This window comes from Trachinotus anak, unplaced genomic scaffold, assembly GCF_046630095.1.
Source record: "Trachinotus anak isolate AG129_WGS33_773 ecotype Australia unplaced genomic scaffold, CSIRO_AGI_Tana_v1 ptg000033l, whole genome shotgun sequence".
Classification (NCBI taxonomy): domain Eukaryota; kingdom Metazoa; phylum Chordata; class Actinopteri; order Carangiformes; family Carangidae; genus Trachinotus; species Trachinotus anak.
In genome coordinates, this window is record NW_027273884.1 from 7608654 (window position 1) to 7628944 (window position 20291).

Genomic DNA, 20291 nt, shown 5'->3' on the forward strand with positions numbered 1-20291 from the left:
AAATATTTGTTAGGTCATATAGGTGAAGTTGTACTGAAAAAAAGATACTAAATACTGGTACGGTGAATATTTTTCAACCTGGTATATTAAGGCAAAATCAGAAGTATTCAGAAACAGAAAAATGTCCGAAGACAGGAAAATACAGGAAAAGTTCACCTGAACACTTGGGCTTAGTTTTCTAAATATGTCACAACCTGGAGTCTGTCTGGACCGTGTGTGGTCAATGTGTGAGACTGAGAACATGTTTAAAAACTGTTGAGGAAACAATGTAAACAACTAGTTTCAATGGAAAGTAGCTAAAGCTGCTGTAAGTAGCTAAATGATATAACACTAATAATCATATTCATGACGTCACTGTGTTATATTTGAAGAAAATGGGTAAATCTAGACATAGGGCCACGTTGCAAACACTGGTTGTAAATGCCTCCTGATGATGTAATAGAAACTGTTTGCACCAGTTCACTTTCACCAGTTCAAAGAGCAACAGCCAATGGAAACTCCAGCAATCAGTCAGCCGACCAATGGTGTAACTTCATCAGTCAGTCAGTCAGGTTTCTAAGGCCTTGCTGTTGTGGTGCAGCCAAAAAGGTCTTGAAGGGCACTGACCAGTGATCTTCTGCTGTTAAGCTCAGACAGAACTGAATTTGTTGTATTGTACTCCAGCCTCACTCAGTCTCACAGTTATATGTCCTTTAACTCCCACATACAAACAAACTTCAGCCTTTCTTCACCTGTGTAACGCTGCAAAAATCACAAACATCCTGTCTCTAAAGGAAGCTGAAAAACTAGTCCATGCATCTGTTTCCTCTAGAATGGACTACTGTGATTCTTTATTATCAGGATGTCCCAGTAATTCAGTGAAAAGCCTCCAGCTGATCCAAAATGCTGTAGGTTCAGTACCAACTAGAACCAACAGAAGAGATCAATCCTCCTCCTCACATACACAGACATTAATGGTCAGACACCATCGTATCTTTAAGAGCCTATAGTTCCTTGTTATCCTAACACAACACTTCACTCTCTAAAGGCTCAGATTTGCCTTGAACCATACCTTAGTTATGCTGCTATAGGTCTAGACTGCTGAGGGACTTCCCATGATGCACTGGGCTCCTCTCTCCCTCTGTACTCATTCATTTCCTACATACATGTTACTAACTGTCACCTTCGGAAGATCTGCTATTGTACACCACCTAATGCCCCCATCCTGCTCCACACCCACTTATTATTGCTATTACTACATATCTCTGTGTGGAAGCTGCATTATACTTTGCTCTGATTTATAAAACCTGACTTGTTTTGACTTCATTAATGAAACATCCACAGTTTAAAATTACCAATATCAGTGTGTTAATGGATAAAATAAACAGACCTGTGTGTCTGTTTTTTATTACAAATAAAAGAGGAGAGCTCAATCAAGGACCACAATAAGACTTTCCTGCATCCTGACCACAACCCTTCTTGATAAAAGCTCAAGAACCTACCGTGTACTTCCTCCACTGGCCCACCATCTGCTCCTCGGTGCGGTCGCTGCAGTCCCCTGCCTCGCGGCCATCCACCAGCTCCTGGTCCAGCCCCTGCAGCAGCACCCTGAGGCGGCTGATGTTGTCTCCCAGCCGCTGGCACCGGGCCATGTACTGACTATGGGAGTCCAGACTGGAGCGGAGGCCCTCCTCGGCCTCGCACAGGCCCTGCCTCAGCCTCTGCCAGCCTAGCCTCAGCTCCTCTGCCTCCTCCACCACCACCTCCGCCCCAGCAGGAGAGGTGCTGCCCCTCACCATCTCCGCCATGCCCTCAATATGCTGAAGGGTCTTCTCCTCGCCAGCCACGCTGTCGTCCAGAGCCTGGCACAGGAAGTAGATCAGCTATAAAATATTTTCCTGTCACACTACATATTTGTAACGACTGAAACAAATAAAGAACACCAAGCAAATGAAACCTAATGACTGACTGAAGCCTCACACACTAACATTTATGTCTGACATCACACATTATAAATAAAATAAATTAAATTTCCTACTTTCACGTTTACCTTAAATTTTAATTTTTTTACTAGTTTTAAAGCATAATCAAATTTAATTTCTATTGATTAATGTGTGAATGTGTGAATGTCTGTGTGTAAAATAACTTCTCACAGAGCTGCAGCCCAGATCACAAGATGAAACTTCCACAAAGTTGTTATTAATGTACAGGTCAGAGTTGGAGAGGAGAGGGCGTTATCAATCAGAGAAGGATGAAATACTTGATTAGCTGATATTGGAGCTAAGAAGGAAAAGGTCTGTAGAACAATGATGAACAAATGATGTTTGAATTGTTTCCAAATCCTCATAGTAGCATTTTTATACTAAGGAGGGGAAGAGAAACTATAGAGGAGATGAATAAGGGCCTACTACTCTGAGGTTAGCAGCCAGTAACAAAAACTAAAATTAGGCAAAGCTAAACCTCCAAAAGACCTTGGCCTCTGCAGCAGCTCTCTATGAAGTTCAGTGGCTTTCTTACTCCAAGTAAACCCAGGGACTGAACCATCTAATTTACAAAAAAAATATACTGGGGGATAAAAATGGGTGTCCACTGAAAAAGGTGGGACAGTTTGGGGAGGATGTCTGTCTAAACAGAGCTAACCCAGGCTACAAAGGGATAAAGGCAGCAATGACCCCTGCTGGAAGACTTTTCTGTATCTGAGCCGCCAAAGTTTTAAGTGATGAACTTATAAAGTCTGTGGGACACAGCAGCTGGAACATCACTCTCAAATAATTACATAAATCATTGTAGCAATAATGTATAATAATAATCTGTTATAATGTAGTGGTATATCTGTCTTTACATCCTAACAGGTGCTGTTGTCACCACTGCAGATGTTGATTATATTCATATTTACCTTTCACTTGTTTGGTACCTTTAGTATAAAAAGTACATGTTACACAGGTGACTCCACCTTCTCCACAGCTGAAAATAACACACAGGCTTTGAGACTGGGAACATGGCAACAACAGTTTCAGAGAGTCTCACTTGTAAGGCTTTGAGCTTGTTCTCAGCTGTCTCCTCCCTCTCCATCAGATCAGTCAGCTCCTTGGTCTTTGACAGCAGCCAGGACTGGAACCTCTGAACACAGCCTTGGTACGTCTGGTGCTCCTCAGCGATCTTCTGAAGCAGCGACAGACGCTCCTAGCGCGGCAGGAGACACACCCTGTGGTAATTTTTAGCATCACACTGTTCACAGATTTTTTTTTTCAGTACACATCACAGACACCACAGTCGGGTATCTGAGCCAAGCGGCTCCACCGTGAACGTGGGTTTGTATCCTCTTGTGAGATTCTCCTCTGTCTGCGACTTCAACCACACGTTGAAGAATTTTAGTTCACAGGTGGAAGGTGCTTCCAGGGAAGATTAGGCCTTAAAACACAGCTTTATTTAAATCACAATCCTCCCATTTGGAATCAGAAGCACAGCTTTCGTTCATGTGAATTCATGATGGAGGTAAAGACTGACAAGGGTGTGCGGTTAAATCTGAGTGATGTTTGAACGAGCTGTCTGAGAGGAAAGAGGAAGAGCAGCCTCAATGTGCAGCTGAATGACACACACGCCCGCACACATACACACACACACACACACACACACACACACACACATTTACACGTGTGTGTATAGATATGTGTGTGTGTGTGTGTGTGTGTGTGTGTGTGTGTGTGTGTGTGTGTGTGTGTGTGTGTGGTGGTGGTTGGGAAGAATGAGACAACAATTGCTGCTATTGCAACTGCTGTGTTTCTCGAGGGCCGACACTTCCTGTTTCAAAGACTCTGTTCCTCATTCAAACAAAGGGATTCTCTTTAGTTTCAGTCAAGAGGACAAATGCACTTTCATTTCATGGTTCTGCTCCACTTTAACTATTCGTTTAGCTCTTTTTATTTCCTTCTCTCCTCCTGTGCTCAGCCTTCAGAAGTATTTCGTACACAAACATACTCTACTGGCTGATCTGTGAGCAGTTTATACAAGCCACAGTCTTCTGCGGTGCAGTAATTACTATATATTACAATATTACTATTCGCCTCTAGAAACTGCCTCCTGTCTTTTACACTTGTGCAGAGGCAGTGTTCACACCTGTAGCTGTGTTCTCCTGCTACCTCCTCCCAGCCCTGTCTCATCATCCTCACTGGGCTGACTCAGCTCTGAGGCTGCAGAAGAAGAACAGGATCAACACATACGAATGTTAAAAACGATTATATTTTCAGTATTTGCATTAGTCAGCAGCTAACACAAGCATAGGAACCAGCTGACACTAGACTGAAACCAGCTGACACTAGACAGAAACCAGCTGACACTAGATTGAAACCAGATGATACTACACAGAAACCAGCTGACACTAGACTGAAACCAGCTGACACTAGACTTAAACCAGATGATACTACACAGAAACCAGCTGACACTAGACAGAAACCAGATGATACTAGACTGAAACCAGCTGACACTAGACTGAAACCAGATGGTACTACACAGAAAAAGCTGATATTAGACTGAAACCAGCTGACACTAGACTTAAACCAGATGATACTACAAAGAAATCAACTGACACTAGACAGAAACCAGATGATACCAGCCTGAAACCAGCTGATACTACACAGAAACCAGCTGACACTAGACAGAGACCAGATGATACTAGACTGAAACCAACTGACACTAGACAGAAACCAGATGATACTAGACTGAAACCAGCTGACAGTAGACTGAAACCAGCTGATACTAGGCTGAATGTTTTATGTTCCTCATGAATGTGTAACCAGATGTGCTGTTGCACCATTTACACACCCTGTGGGACTGTGCAGGCTGCAGTGAAGAGCATAGGAGAGTCAGACCTCACCTCAGCTCTGTCCCTGACATCGTTGTAGGCCTCCTGCAGCCTTTCCTGGGCCTGGGGCTCCACGCTGGGGTCCTGGGTTCTGTTGTGCAGCGCAGCAGCCTCATCCAGCAGCCTCTCCAGCAGTGCCGCCTGGCCATGGATATCGCTCACCACCACCCTCTGCTGGTCCACCTGCCAAAGCTTCTCCTTCCCCCCCAGCTGCAGCTCCACCCCGACGTCCAGGCTGCGCTGCTGCCTCGTCAGCCACAGCTCAAACTCCTCATTGGCCTTCAGGTACTCACTCCAGTGGAGCCACACCCACTCGATCCGACTGGACGTGAGGTGGAGCAATTTGTTTCAAACATAGCCACATGCATAAGAAACAGACCCCTACTTGCTAATCTTATTAACTAATCTGAAACTACTTCCAGAGCAAAGCGTCTAAAAATGAAATGTTAGACAGGAGACCAGAGAAGTAAACAACAGCATGTTGGTACGTGGCTAGCTGATGTTATCAAAGTATAACATTTCACTGATGAAATAATGTGCTATCAGTCAAACCTTTGAAGGTCCCATACAGTCTAAAGGTACATCTCCATGTCTTTTTTGATTATAAAGCAGGTCTCAGTTCTATATTAATACTATGAAAGTATCAAAGCCATTTGATACATTTTCTGACTGATCCAATAAAAATACAGCAGATTTCAGGTAAACACTCAAAGAAACCAAATCCTGCAAGGTTGGATGGTGGGTCCAGGTGGGCGGGGCTTGGAGCTTGGCTGAGGGCAGTGACTGCTTTGTTGTGACATCACAAAGTAGGGCTGGGCGATAAAACGATAACGATATGTATCTCAATAGACACGTACTCAATATCAATAGAAAATGCGTTCGATAGAACGTTTCGATAGAATGTTTTTTTTTTTCCTCAAGAAACCGGCGTAGGTTTAGCTCCGCTTGAATCTTTGTTGCGAAGCAAGCTTGGTTGCATGAGCAAAGGCACTCGTCCTCTATCTGGTGCCTAGCAACGACGTGAGTGACAGGCTAATAGCCAATCATGTAACAGTATCACGTTTGATTGCGCAATCTTGTTGTCTCGTGGTCGCAGAAACAGTGTGGTCAAGAAACGAAAGATGAGTGCTGCAACGAGCGAGGAGGAAATTGTGGATAAGAACGGAACGGTCAGCTCACCAGTATGGGAGTTTTTTGGATTTTACAAATCTGATCGCAGTCAGACAAATGTTGTCTGCAAATTATGCAAGAACGTGGTCCCGACCAAGAGTGGTAATACCACCAATTTGTTTTACCATCTTAGCCGCGCTCACCTGTACAGTACAGTTTTCATTGTGATTGTAACATTGAACAGAAGGTTAAGTTTAAAATAAAAATGTTTACATTTAGTATTTTTCCCTCCTGGTCCTTATTTTAAATAGGTCATACAATGTTTCAATAATTATCGATATCGACAAATATGAAACACTTGTACCGTGATACAGATTTCAGCCATATCACCCAGCCCTATCACAAAGTTCCAGAAGTCCTGACGGCTGGTTTTAAGGCTGTGTGCATTTCTCTGTGGACTGAGGCTTTGATACTTTCACAGTATTAATATAGAACCTAGACCTGCTTTATAATCAGAAACACATGGACACCTACCTTTAGACTGTATGGACCTTTAAATCAATGTAACTTGTGTTCACTGGACATGGTTCTATAGTACTACTGCACTGTTTACACATAAATTTATCAAGTTATAAATGGAGCATTAAAGTTCATTTTAAAGTATCTTAAGAAAACTCAACTCAAGGTTGCCTCAATAACTTTGAGTTTTAAGTCTCACGTGTGTCTGCTCTATTGTCACAGATCACAGAGACGGTTCAGAAGTCCATGGACGAATAATTGATACTGAGTGATACTGAGCAATTGAGCCAACTCCATCCTCTGATGCTATGGAAATTAAAAGCTATTCATGAGAAGCTATGAAGTGGACCTTGAGTTAAGGTTTTTTTTTGTGTAGTTAATTCATTATAATTAACCTCAGTCTTTAATTATTCCAGTGACTTACTGCTGCCTCAATTTTGTTTCTGGGTACATAAGATATTTTGAAGTCCTTCTAAAACTGTGACATGCAAAAGGAATTAGTTAATTAATCAATTATACTATCAACAGTTTGATAATGAATGGAATGGGCCTTAATCAAATAAGAACTGGAGAACATTATCTTATCTTATAATTTATATTAATTTATATGATGGTAAACTAAATACCTTTGGGTTTGGACTGTTGGTTGAACAAAAACAAATAAGAATGTGAAAGCATTTTCACTGTTATTAGACTTATTGTGTCCTAAAACACGCTGTCTGCAGCCTCACAGTAACATTAAAATTCAAAAGCATCATTGTGATAATAAGTGAATCAATCACCTGAAAAAAGGCCAATATTTTCACAGTTTAGCAAATTTTGGTTTGTATAATATTTGTCAAAACTCAGAGGTAAACACTGTCACTGAAACATACAGCTTTTACATTAATTTGACATTGATGATGCTTCATGTGGCTTTTCAAAACACAGCATTCGAGGCTGAACTGTGGATCAAAGCTGCCATCAGGTGTCAAACACCTACAACTCACAACAGTACACCTGAAGTGGTCTAAGTGACTGAGCGGAGCAGCACCTGTGACAGTGGATGATGTAGGTGCAGGTCTCCTCCCACAGGCTCTTCAGGTCTTTGAGCTTAGCGTGGGTGTGGTTCCGCAGCTCCTCGTCTCCGCTCTGCAGGAGGTTCTCGGCTGCCACCAGCACCATGTCCATTTTCACACGTCCTTCATGCTCCGACTGATGGATTTTCTGCACAGGGAGCAATATTTATCATTTCGGTCCATAAAACTGTACCTATAGTTGCATCTTTGACAGATGAGAATAAACACGTTGACAGATACTTTATACTCTCCTGTTTGCTGCACCAATGACCCGATTTACCCAAAAGGAGATTGATTTTATTTTGCATTTTTGCATCAATCTACATTCAATAACACACAATAACAAAGTCAAAACAGGTTTTTTTGGTGTGTAGAAACCCCTTGGGCAACAATTACAGTTCCAAGTCTTATTGGCTAAGTCTCTGGATTTGCACAGAATTATTTAGCTTATTTAGTTTATTCCTTTCTTCCTGGAAGATGTTCTAAAGCTCCATCAGAGTGGATGGGAAGTGTCTGTGAACTGACATCTCTGTGTTCTGTTGGGTTAAGTCTGGGCCTGTCTCAATTTGAATACATCCACACTGACGTTATTTTGAGTGCATTAGTGTGTTCACATTGACAAGTACATCAACATGCAGTGCACAAGTACGTGGATGGTTCAATCTAAACGGTCAAAAAGACTGAGTGTTAAACAATGAACACCTTTCACCCCCAACGGTCGCCATCTTGGCTATGCAGTGGAAGGGAAGGGATTACCAACAAACAAACTTGTAAAAACTACGGCCAGGGATGGAGGACACGTCGGCAGTGCCAATGGGAAATTACTTTCCATGTGGTATGACACAGAAGGCACACACAGGACAGTAAAAGGTTTACTTGGATGTCAAGTGAGTGAAGCAGCCGGCAGGTGGGCAACAATCGCGGTCATCATTTACAGTGAGTGCTCATGAGCAGTGTTTGGCTTGGGACGACTCTACCTTGTTGAAATTCACACACTACTGATTTGAGACACAGCAGCAGTTTGAACAATCAAACTATAAATCACATTACTCATGACGACAGGAACGTGGTAATTTTAAGACAAAGTGACAATGCTGAACTTATTTCACAGCAGGAATTGGCTCTACTACATGCAAGGGAGACTGCCATGTTCGACAGTAACCCCCTGTACTACCTTGAACAGTTTACCTCTGGCCTGCCACGAGATCTGGACTCTTAGGGAATGATAAGAAACTTTCAAGAATGTATCTGGAAAAAGCCTTGAACTAGACAGCAAATAAAGCTGAGGAAAGTATTGTAATGGGAGGATATTTGAGAGGATGCTGTAGTGTCTGACAATCTCTCTCTATCTAACCTGGGAAAATAACCAACTGTTTCAACCCTAGTTTTCATGCAATCTTCCTGAAAAGGCCTGAGAAGCTAAACCAGCTAAGTCCCCAAGTCCAGAAAGGGGTCAGGAATGACAACATCTCCTTCTCAAGTCAATGGTGAGAAAATTACACTTTCAGCAGGCCAACCTGTGTGAAGTCTTGGAGGGCTTTACATGGCCGACTTGCCAAAAAGCACATGGCAGCCTCTGTCACATCCCAGCTCTTGGATGGCTTGAGCAAGATCGACCAAACCTTCCTACCAGGGAAAATCTAGGTTTACTATTACCAGTACGCCTTATACCACTGTCTGATGTGGCCCCTTAAGTTGCTAAAAGCTATGAAAATGGACTCAAAAGCCAAAGACAACATATGTAAATGACTGAGCCTTCCTCGATGTCTTTCCGACACAGCACTGTTTGACAGAAACACCCAGAATCTTCCAATGAGGCCATCAGTTAATTGAAACACCAGGAGATCGTTGGGTTGCTGCACGCAGGAAGGGCTTTGGATGGGGGAACAACACCAAAAATGTGGTGTTCTCTGAAGGTGTGAAGATGGAGGAAGAGAACTATGAAATCAGAGCTGTGAGCCAAAAGCAGCAAGAGAGCTGGTGAACCTAGAAGGCTCTGATCAACAAGGTTGTTATGTGGGCAGATATGTGGAGGATGCCCCAAGTGAGGTTGAGGTTCCTCAGTGGGGCGACGTAGAGTCCATGGAACCTATACCACTGGTATAGCTCAGAGGAGACCTGCCAACTCTGTGACTCCCAGAAACTGAGCTTACAGCACATCCCTTCTGGCTGCAAGGCAGAATTGACACAGGGTCAGTGTGGTTGGTACCATGACCTGGTCCTGCATAAGCCAGAGAAAAATCATGGAGGCATGCATGGGGAAGGCAAGGACCCTAGGTCTGGCTGCAGGAGCCAGTGGGGAAACATCCCTACTGTTGCTCCACTACCTCGTGGGATTAAAGGAGCGAATCATCAGTGACAGGTGACTCACAGATGATAAACCTACAGCTCGCGTGATGGCACTGTCAGGGATGTGTCAGGCAGAAATGACCAGGGTGGACACACGTGTGCTTACAACTCCACAGCCATGTGTCAATATAATGAAGGACAGCTATCTCAGCTTAACTCCCACACAGGTTCATGATCTTGGTGACAGTGCTGCAGCTGCACTGCATACAACACTCAGCACTGTTGCCTCTCTGAATCAGAGAAGGCTAGCACTGTGGTACAATTCAACCTAGAGGAATTCCAACCCAGCCTGGACAGATAGTTTGATCATATAAAAAAAATCCTTCTATTATTCATCATTAATAGAGGAAAATAAGAACAACCTCAGGTTCCTTTTCAGCTGTGTAGCCAGGCTGACGGATAGTCACAGCTCTATTGAGCCATCTATTCATTTAACCATCAGTAGTAATGACTTTATGAGCTTCTTTACAAATACAGCTGTGACTATTAGAAAATAAAATTCATCACCTCCTTCCCCCGACATGCAGGTGTATTGAACAGTGCAGTAACCTTAGCATCAACTGTAACACCTGCTCTGTGTTTGGACTCCTTCTCTCCTGTAGATCTCTCTGAGCTAACTTCAACAGTTTCTTCATCCAAACCATTGACTTTTCTTAGTTGATGATTATTTGATTCTAGACAGTTCTGGGACGATTCACCTTTAATTAACATCTGATCTAATCAAATCATGTTTATTATCCTGTGGAACCAACCAGCTCCCAGTCTGGCTTTGGGGGGAGAGACTTTCTCTACATTTAAGATCAGACCTTAAACTGTCCTCTTTGATAAAGCTTACAGTCTCTGACAAAAGTCTTGTCGCTTGGGTACAAGTTGACCTTAAGTGCCCCTCAAATATATGTCTAATCAATTTTTTTTACAAGAAATGGCTAATTTCAATCCCAACAGCTTTTGAAATAATGTTTTGGTGCCAAACGAAACTGCTGAAAAGCATTCTAACGTTCACAGCTTGGAAAAGCCCACTGAGTTAGTTTTTGCAAAGACAAAAGTCTTGTTGTCTTGTCATATGATGCACCCAATCCTAGATTACAGCCTCACCTGTGATCAATAATTGATCAATCAATTAGTGGGTGTGTATAAAAAGAACCCCAGCACACCTTCACATCAACTGCAACTTGACCTCTGACAACATGCCTAAGATTCACCCTGAGACCAAAGCATTGATTATCAAGAGGCTGAAGACCAGATCCACTGCTGAGCTGGCTCACAGCTTCAATGTGTTTCAGCGTCAAGTACAAAGAATAAGAAAAAGATATGAAGAGACTGGAGATGTTTTTGACAAGCCCAGGTCCGGCAGACCCCGCAAGACAACTGCTCGGGAGGACCGTTTGTTGGCTTGAAAATCCAAGGCCAGCCCCTTTTCCACTGCAGCAGAGCTCCACCAGGCCTGGTCACCTCAAGTCCCCGTGTCAACCAGAACAGTTTGTAGAATTATGTCTCGAAATGGCCTCCATGGTCGAATCAGTGCCCAGAAACCAGCACTAAACAAAAGGCAATTAAAAAAACGTGTGGCATTTGCCAAGGCCCACAGCCTGCTAAAAGGATGGATGCTGGAAAAGTGGCAGAAGGTGGATTTCTCAGATGAATCTTCGATTGAATTACATCACAGCCGCTGCAAATATTGCAGGAGACCTACTGGAGCCCGCATGGATCTGTTGGGATCGCAAGCCATGAGTTCTGAGAAGAACAATGGAGAGGCCTACAAGCCACTCCAAGGCCTGAGTGTCAAACCATGCATCCTGAAGGGAACAATAGAGAGGCCCGCGTGCTTCTCCTGAGGCCTGACTCGAGCCATGCCTCGTGGGGAGAACAAAGGAGTGGACTACATTTCCCTCCAGGCTATGGGCCAAAACCACCCCCACAATTCACACCTAGGTGTAAAATTGGAGTTTGAAAGAAAACTCCGCAACGGCATTGGCTGAGGCCAGGCATTCCCAGCAGGGATCCCCGGTGACGTCACTCAGGTAATAAAAGCTGCGCTGCGACCCTCCTCCTGCGCTTCATTCCCGTGCACCAGGTACAGTAGAGAGCTACTCCAGCTCTCTCCGCGACTCGGCTGCTGAAAGGGAGCAATCTGCCAACATCTGACCTTTTCCAGAACTTCTTCAAGCCCAGGTCACAGTCTCCAACCCGCAGGCCGAGCGCACAGATGCTGTGTTTCTCTTCTTCTCGGACCCGACGTAGATCGCTGTGCAGTCAGCTGATTTCACGTCCTGTGAGGACGAGCGCCGACTTTGTTAAAGACAAACAAAGTTCACCGTCCCTCACCTGTGATCTTCCCGCGGCCGCCGAGGAACTCATCACTGTCACCGCCAGGAGAGCGAGACACGACCCGCCGAGCTCCCGGCCGAGGACCGAGCTCCAGCCGAGGACTGAGCTGTGGAGACCCAGAGACTTTCTGTTCTGACTCCGGAGGACCGGAGCAGCTCACAGTAAGAGGCTGATGTCTGGGCAGAGACACAGTTAGTGTAGCTGTTGTATTGTTGCTATTGACTTATAAGTGCTGCAGATCCTGTTGTTTAGATCGTTCACTGTGATCAGCTTAATAAGCCAAATATCACTAGTTAAAGGACCAATATCCGACCAGACGAGCTCGGTTCTCTGGCTCCGTTATTGTGTAGTGATGTTGTGGTGATTATTAACTGTGGTGACGATCTCTTGTGGACTCTTTCCTCTCTCACCTCTATTCTCCCTCTTTCCTCCCAATCACCTCATCTACATCTCTCTCACATTCAGGCCCTAGAGTGTGATCGCGTCATACACGTGAGGCTCAAGGCCCCTCCCCTTGTTCTCGTGTTCACGCCACTCACGCTCTGCGGCCAGCCGCCATCTTGGCTCTAGCGAGTACCTCACTCTGCCGCCATCTTGGTTCCTACTGACACGTCACTCACGTGACCTCGTCACATCCTCTCTCACACACACACACACACACACACACGGTTGTACATATGTGTTTTGCCTGTAATCATCTAGTTAGTAACCAATGTTTGTGTTAGTTATAGTTGAATTATAATTGGTTTAATATTAAGTGATGTTATGTTGAATAATTATTACTCTTATTAATAAATCCTGTTATAATTTAACTAGTCGTTGTCTGTGATTATTGTGACTATATTTGTGATAACAGCTGGATTCACAACAGTCAGTGCTCGAATTTACCCTTCAACCAACCTTCTGAGACTGCATTCTGAGCCATCAATTTGGTCATTGGTCCCTGGTGACAGGGTGGTGCCCCGAGGTTACTACTTGTAGTAAACATTTATATATATATATTGGTGATTATCACTGATAATCATTAATATGATAAGCCAATAACCAAATTGCTCCTACCTGTGCCCCAACAGATCCGAGATTCACCCAGAAAACAGTTAAGTTTGGTGGCGGAACAATCATGGTCTGGGGTTACATCCAGTACGGGGGTGTGCGCGAGATTTGCAGGGTGGAAGGCAATATCAACAGCCTAAAATATCAAGAACTATTAGCTACCTCTTACATTCCCAACCATAAAAGGGGTCAAATTTTGCAGCAGGATGGTGCTCCATCGCATACTTCCATCTCTACATCAAAGTTCCTCAAGGCGAAGAAGATCAAGGTGCTCCAGGACTGGCCAGCCCAGTCACCAGACATGAACATCATTGAGCATGTCTGGGGTAGAATGAAAGAGGAAGCATGGAAGACGAAACCAAAGAATCTTGATGAACTCTGGGAGGCATGTAAGACTGCCTTCTTTGCTATTCCTGATGACTTCATCAATAAATTGTATGAATCATTGTCGAACTGCATGGATGCAGTCCTTCAAGCTCATGGAAGTCATACAAGATATTAAATATGGATCTCACAGCACCACTACTTAATTCAATGATGTTATGCAACATATTTTTGTATTTGAAGTAAATTATTTGTTCAATTTTCACATGACTCTCTGTAGGCGACAAAACTTTTGTCTTGCCAAAATCTGACCTTTCAGTGTTCATTAAATGATCAATCTTTCTTCAGTGAAGCAAATTTATTTTAGTATATTAAATATAATTTGCGAGGGTTTTAGCTTTCATATGAGCCATTTCTAAAACCAATGGATTAATTAAAAGTCAGGTTATAAGCTGTTGTTTCTACAAAATGGATAAGTGACAAGAATTTTGTCAGGGACTGTATAGTTTGAGCTGGCTCAGGTGAGCCCTGAACCATCCATTAGTTATCCAGCTATAGACCCAGACTGCTGGAAGAACTCCCATGATGCATGAGCTCTTCTTTTCTCTTCTCTCCCTCTCTCGCTCATCATACTAGTGCATGTCATTAACTTTGTGTCTTCTCTCTCTGCCCTTTATCTGCAGGTATCTATATTATTATCATTATTATTATTATTACCAACCAGCTGGTCGAAGCAGAACCCCCCCCCCCCCATCCCTGACACTTGTTCTGTTGGAGGATTTCTTCTTGTTAAAGGGAGTTTTTCGTCTGCTCATGGTGGGACTGCAGATCTCTCTCTATTATATTGTCAGGTCTTGACCTGATTGTATTAAGTGCTTTGACATAATGACTGTTATGATTTGGCACTTTACAAACTGAATTGAATGGAATTGAATCCCTCCCTCACTTCTGACCCGTCTCCCTGTCTCTACAGCTAAGAAGCCGCCTTCTTGGAGCCCTCGCCTTTGAACCCCCTTCCCCTCCACAAAGGGTTTGATATCACGTTTATATGTTATTCACACAGGGAATCCAGCCTCTTTATATAATATAAAGACTCAGTGAGAGGAAGATCTGGGGGAGGAGGTTTGAGAGGAGTTGTGGGATGTCATTCTGTTGTCTGACCCGATGCAAAGTCCTTCACCATACACACTTCACTGAAGTCAGGTTTTCTAAGATTTATAATGACATTGACCCGACATGTGACCGATGATACCAAGCTCCTGCTACTCACTGTCTTTACACATGCTGAAAGGTTGATGTTTGTGCCTATTTCAGAGTAACAGCTTTAATCAAATGCTTCAACCAATGTCAGTTTTTCTTCTATCTTGTGAATTTTGTATTTATATGTAACGATTACTTGACTACATGACTACAACGTGTACATTTTGTGTTTAGTTTAATTTTGTTTTAATCTGAAATCATTTATGTCTTTTGCTTTAACAGTGTTTCTGTGTTTGCACTGCACTTTATAGACATGCCCTGTTACTTTCAATATTATATTTGACACAACAATGCAACTTGTAATGCAATTTTTGTGTTGAAGAAAATCCAATAAACAAATGTGGGGAAACAAACTGCTGTTTGTTTGATCTCTGTTTGTCCCAAACACATCTTCTATCTATGGGACGTTGAAGCCCTGGCAAACACACTCATTTCATAGGAATACACAAGAAAACACAAAAATAAACAGCATTTGGAAGATCTTGATACAACAATAGCAGGTATTCCACTTGCACTGATTGTGTTATATTCGTGGCCTTACTGTGTGCGAGGGTCACCAGGATGCGCGAAAGCTGTCAATCTTAAAGACAACTGACAGATTCCTTCACAGAGATATTTACATGACATGTTATTTAGATTGGATTCCCTTAAAGAAACATCATAAATGTAATTTATTTCTTCCTGGAAATGGAAATGTCATTACATTTAAGTAAATTAACACTGCACTACCGTGCAGTGGCGATCCTAGACTCTGGGGGGCCCCAGGCAAAGAAGCCCATCAAAAACCCCTCCCACATTCAGACTATTGGCAGACATACAATTTATAGACGTCCTGTAACAAGTAAAATGCAGACTATCCGTAGACACTTCAATTTACAGATGTTCCCTGAATGCCTCACATGCAGGCAGTTCATTGATGCTAGCTACAGTACAAGTCATCAGGGGCCCCACAGTCGGCAGTGGACTGTATAGTGTCTTTATCAGAGGTTTAAGGGGGTATATAGTTGAAATAAATAAATCTCCCAATATGAGGGGCCACTGGGGGCCCCTTTGCCCTTAGGGCCCCAAGCATTTGCCTGGTTTGCCTCTCCTGACAGTCTACCTTTGGCAAATCAGTGTGGTGATGCAGGTTAATGCTGGAAAAAATGGACAATTGAGAAATGAAAGAAAGAATGACAGCTACCTTGCTGTTAGCAAATACATTTTCTGTTCAATAAATGTTGATTAAACTTTTATTATGTTCAATAAAACCTCATGTGTGAGCCAGACAGACATTCCTAATGCTCATTACTGTGCACAAATGTAATGTATCTACTTAGACCTCGTGAGCCCTTCTGGTGCAGCAGATACACACAAACCTCCCACCACAGTGTTTCACCTCCACTGTTTCAACTCCGTCCTACAGGAAACACTGTACAGTCTATATCCAAGAAACTGTAATACTTTAAATTACTAAAATGTATTCACTTAGTTATAATTGATTTCAAATAAAAAAGAATAATCTAATAATTATTTAAAATATCACACTACAGATCTTCAATTACTTGGTTTCTGAAGGAACTGTCTGAGCACTGAGGTGTTTATTTGTGTTTATTCAAATGTCTAATGACTGAGCACATCATGTTTTTGATGTGTCACTGTGTGGTTTCTTTGTTTGTGTATCTACTAGAATGTCATTGAAAGAGGATCCACAGATACTGGACCCTGCTCCAAGACCTAAACCTGCAGCTGTTGTCAGTCTGGAGTCTAATGTATGAGGACTAACATAGTAGCAGGGGGTCAGAGATGAAGGGTCAAACGGTCAGTGAAGTAACTCACCTCTGTCTCCCTGAGTCGGGCCTCCAGGGCATCACGGGGCCCCTGGGTGTTGTCATTGGCTTTCAGCCTCTCCTGGATGCGGGCCATCCAGGAGAGGGCCGCTTCCAGGCTCTCTGTAAATTCCTGCTGCTCCTGCTGTGTCATGATCGGTCCCAGGCCTGAGGAGACGAGCAGAGGTCAGACTCTACATCAGCTGACACTTCCTGGTACACAGGAACTATTTTCTAAAAGAAAGCCAATGTTCCAAACTGGAGCATGACGTTTTAAATGACATGGGCATTTAATAGGTAGGCGTGGTCTCACAAAAAGATGATATTAATTGCATCATGGGAAATGTAGGAACCTGTGTTTTCGGAACTTGGCCCTATCAGGGACCTAAAAGTCAGGATATCTTGGCTTTTATTTTGACCTTCTTTCAAAGAATCTGTCTCTTGTTTGTCCCCAGCTCTCCGCACATGCCATATTGAATAGCTTTTTGTACTTCTTTACATATTTGAACAAGGACAAGAGATGTATTATAGAAAAAGTAAGGAGGGAAAAATTAAATACTGCCGCAAAGAAATTTTGGTATTTTTGAGGCTTTCCTTTTATCTTTGCTTCTGAACTGTTCATAATTCCTAGATATGGACCCTGTGACAAGACATTTTTTTTCCATTTCTATTTATTTGTTTGGGGTTTTTTTCTATTTCATACATGTGTATTAACAAGAACATGGTATTGGCAAAATTCTGTCCATTGCATTAAGGCCAGCGCTGCATTGTGCAGAAACTGAATGTACTCCCAGAAGACACAGCCGGGAGCAAAAATCTTGAGCAAAAACAACTGAGAGATCTTCAAGAGTCTGCAATGGAACGTATGGAGGGAGGAGCCCTGGCTCTGCAGGAGCACAAAGAGGCACCACATTATATCTGAGAGGGGAAATAAAACGCAGATGGCACGGGCCATTTTCCTGAATGACTCATTTCTCCCCAACACAACATTCCTTCTACCCAGTGTCTGCTCGATATGCCTCACACTCTTAAAACATGTAAATATTTAGAACTCCTGAGTGAAAGATGACAAAAACATCTTTACATTTCAAAAGGTTTAAAAAAAAATGGTATGCTAGCATTCAGGTAGAGTAGATAGAGCTTGACTGTAGTTTTTCCCCTTTAGCAAATTTCTTTTTCTAATGTTTCCATAGTTAGATTTCTAGAATTTTTTATAATTATTAAATTCTAAATGGACAATCAGGACTTGGACATATGGCACTAAAATGATTTATATATATATATATATATATATATATATATACGTAAGTATACTGCCATGTTTATGTGCAGCAGACAATGCGCACTGCAAATTAGCTCAACAGCTAACTTGCTCTTGCAGCTAATGTTTCCATTTCTGTCATTACACCTCTTTATTTCTACTCCACTTTATCTCTAACAGACTCCCAACAGACTCACATGTTTGTGGTTAGCCGCTGCAGTCCGTGTGCAGACAGGGAAGCCCCTCCCTCCCCGGTTTGACAGCTCGCCCAGTAAACTGGTTTTAACGTTAAGCTTCATCCGTTTCACTCGCACGTCCCCCTGACAGCGGTCATGTTCAGTGTTTTGTTAGCTTACCGTGCTAACTGTGGTTACCCTGCTCGTTTTTAATTCAAGGACGCTTGTACATATTTACACAGTCTAACTAAGAGGTGTAAGTTCAGTCTGGTGTTAACTAACTACCAGCTAGACTAGTTTAGAAGTGAGGACTGAACGTTAGCACCGAACAGGTTTACGGTAACGTAACCCATATGGGTAAATAGTAGATCTGCGCAGCTCATTATAGCACAGTAATCTAATGTAGAGCTGGTGGGTGCATGGGAGCCAACAGGGAGTTATCCGTGTTAGTAGGTGGAGGTAGGCCTATTATCAGTGAGCTAAGCTAAACAACGGTGCAGATTTATTGGTCAAGTTCCGTTTAAGAACAGTAAAACACTCACAGCTTTGTATTCATCAGGTGAGATGACCCGCTGGTGTCAACGCCGTCCTGCTGTGTTGTGTACAGTAAAGTTATGGCAGGCAGGAAGTGGAGCCGAGGCCGCCGGGGGCTGGAGTCAACACACAGCTTCTGTCATGCTGCCTTCAAGGACCCCTCGTAAACTACAAAACCACCCGGAAATACAAAGAAAATGCTAAGGGTAGTATAATAAAATTGTACAAAAAAAAGTATATTCTATCCAATTTTAGAATAAACAAAAATTATGTAATTACAGAAAAACACAAACAGCTAGCTACCCAGGAATTCTGAGCAACACGAATGTTTGTGGTATTTTCAACAATAATGTGGTTTTACATATTTTATTTTATCCATTTACTCATAAATCTGTGTCAATCTGCTGTGACACTACAAAGGCTTTCATTGAACACACTCATTTATCAAAACCATACATAAGAGCTATTATTCTTATTTAAATCTAAGTCCAGCTCAAATGGTTTCTGTCTTTGTGACAATTTTGGTACATACTTTTTACTCATTCTCATACTGTTCTTCAGTGTTTCCGACTGCACCTGAACTCATCAGCAGACCAGATTGAGCCAGAAGAAGGAGCATATCCACAGCAGCTGGTCTTATAATACATCCATGCTGCTGACCCACAGCTTCTCAGTCACTGATTCAAATTGCAGGGCGTGTCCCACCCGCAATAGTCCTGCAATAGTTCTGCAATAGTTCCCGCCCAGTTTTCATTCAGATTTTCAGAGTTTATCCAGGGTTTCACTTAAACATACGATAAACATGAACTAAATCACAACTAGAACGTGCTACAAGAATGGATAATATAGGATTACAGATCAGTTAGCAGTATTTGCCAGCCTTCTATAAATTATATTATGTCCACTGACATTTATTATGATGTTAAATTAATTATCTGAGAGACGGACTAACATACTCCTGTTTTTGGTCTTTTTATGGCATTTGTTCACAGCAAGAAAAAATCTGGAACAGCAGTTCTTTGACTGGAGTAACAGACACTCAGATTACATAGATTAGGACTCACCCTGCTGCCAACATGGAAAATAAATTATTCTGACCTCACTGGCAGCAGGACAGTTTACTCTCAGTTCACTAAGAATTTGGCATCACACTCTCCAAAGAAGTCGAAGTAATTAGTTGTAATCCTAATCACAACAAAAGGATTGCCATTTGTTTTTGTTTTTTTCCCCTTTGGAACTAAATTCTGTACAAAATTAAACACAGCGTGAAACAGAATGAACATGACATGAAAACATGTTGGTGTAACCGGGCTAGGGAAACTGAATGGAGAGCAGGGGTGCAGACATTACGTGACATTATAAGTTGTTATTGTTCATATTTTAGTATGTTCATGTAAAACAAAACATTCAAGTATGGTTTTATTTTTTCCAGAAGAAAGTCCTATATTTTCCTATAATTTCAGGTAATTTGTTGTATTTTATACATTTAATGGTACAAGTGTCTCCATCAAATTACCATTATTAAACAGTAAGTAGAAGTCTGTAAAATCAGGCAGGAATAGACCCAAACTCCTGGACAAAGGGGTTAAAGGATTTCCATCAGGTCACGTAGATATTCTTAGGTTCCACTGGAACCTGATCAATATTAATCACCAATCACAGACATAATTT

At 42.5% G+C, this 20291-nt stretch overlaps 1 protein-coding gene across 2 annotated transcripts in view; it reads right to left on the bottom strand.

Annotated features, from left to right (window-relative positions):
• Window positions 1-18777, bottom strand: part of syne3 (spectrin repeat containing, nuclear envelope family member 3) — a 65406-nt gene extending 46629 nt beyond the window's left edge. The window contains exons 1-6 of one of the 2 annotated variants that reach the window (XM_071471444.1): window positions 18629-18776; window positions 16660-16817; window positions 7503-7675; window positions 4853-5162; window positions 3007-3162; window positions 1482-1841 (exon numbers count right to left, since the gene is read on the bottom strand). In XM_071471444.1, coding sequence (XP_071327545.1) covers window positions 1482-1841; window positions 3007-3162; window positions 4853-5162; window positions 7503-7675; window positions 16660-16803 — 1143 coding nt within the window. In that variant the 5' untranslated portion in view covers window positions 16804-16817; window positions 18629-18776. Of the gene's footprint in view, window positions 1-1481; window positions 1842-3006; window positions 3163-4852; window positions 5163-7502; window positions 7676-16659; window positions 16818-18628 lie in introns of both variants that reach the window. The other variant, XM_071471445.1, reaches the window with a different exon arrangement.
• Window positions 18778-20291: the final 1514 nt, after the last annotated feature.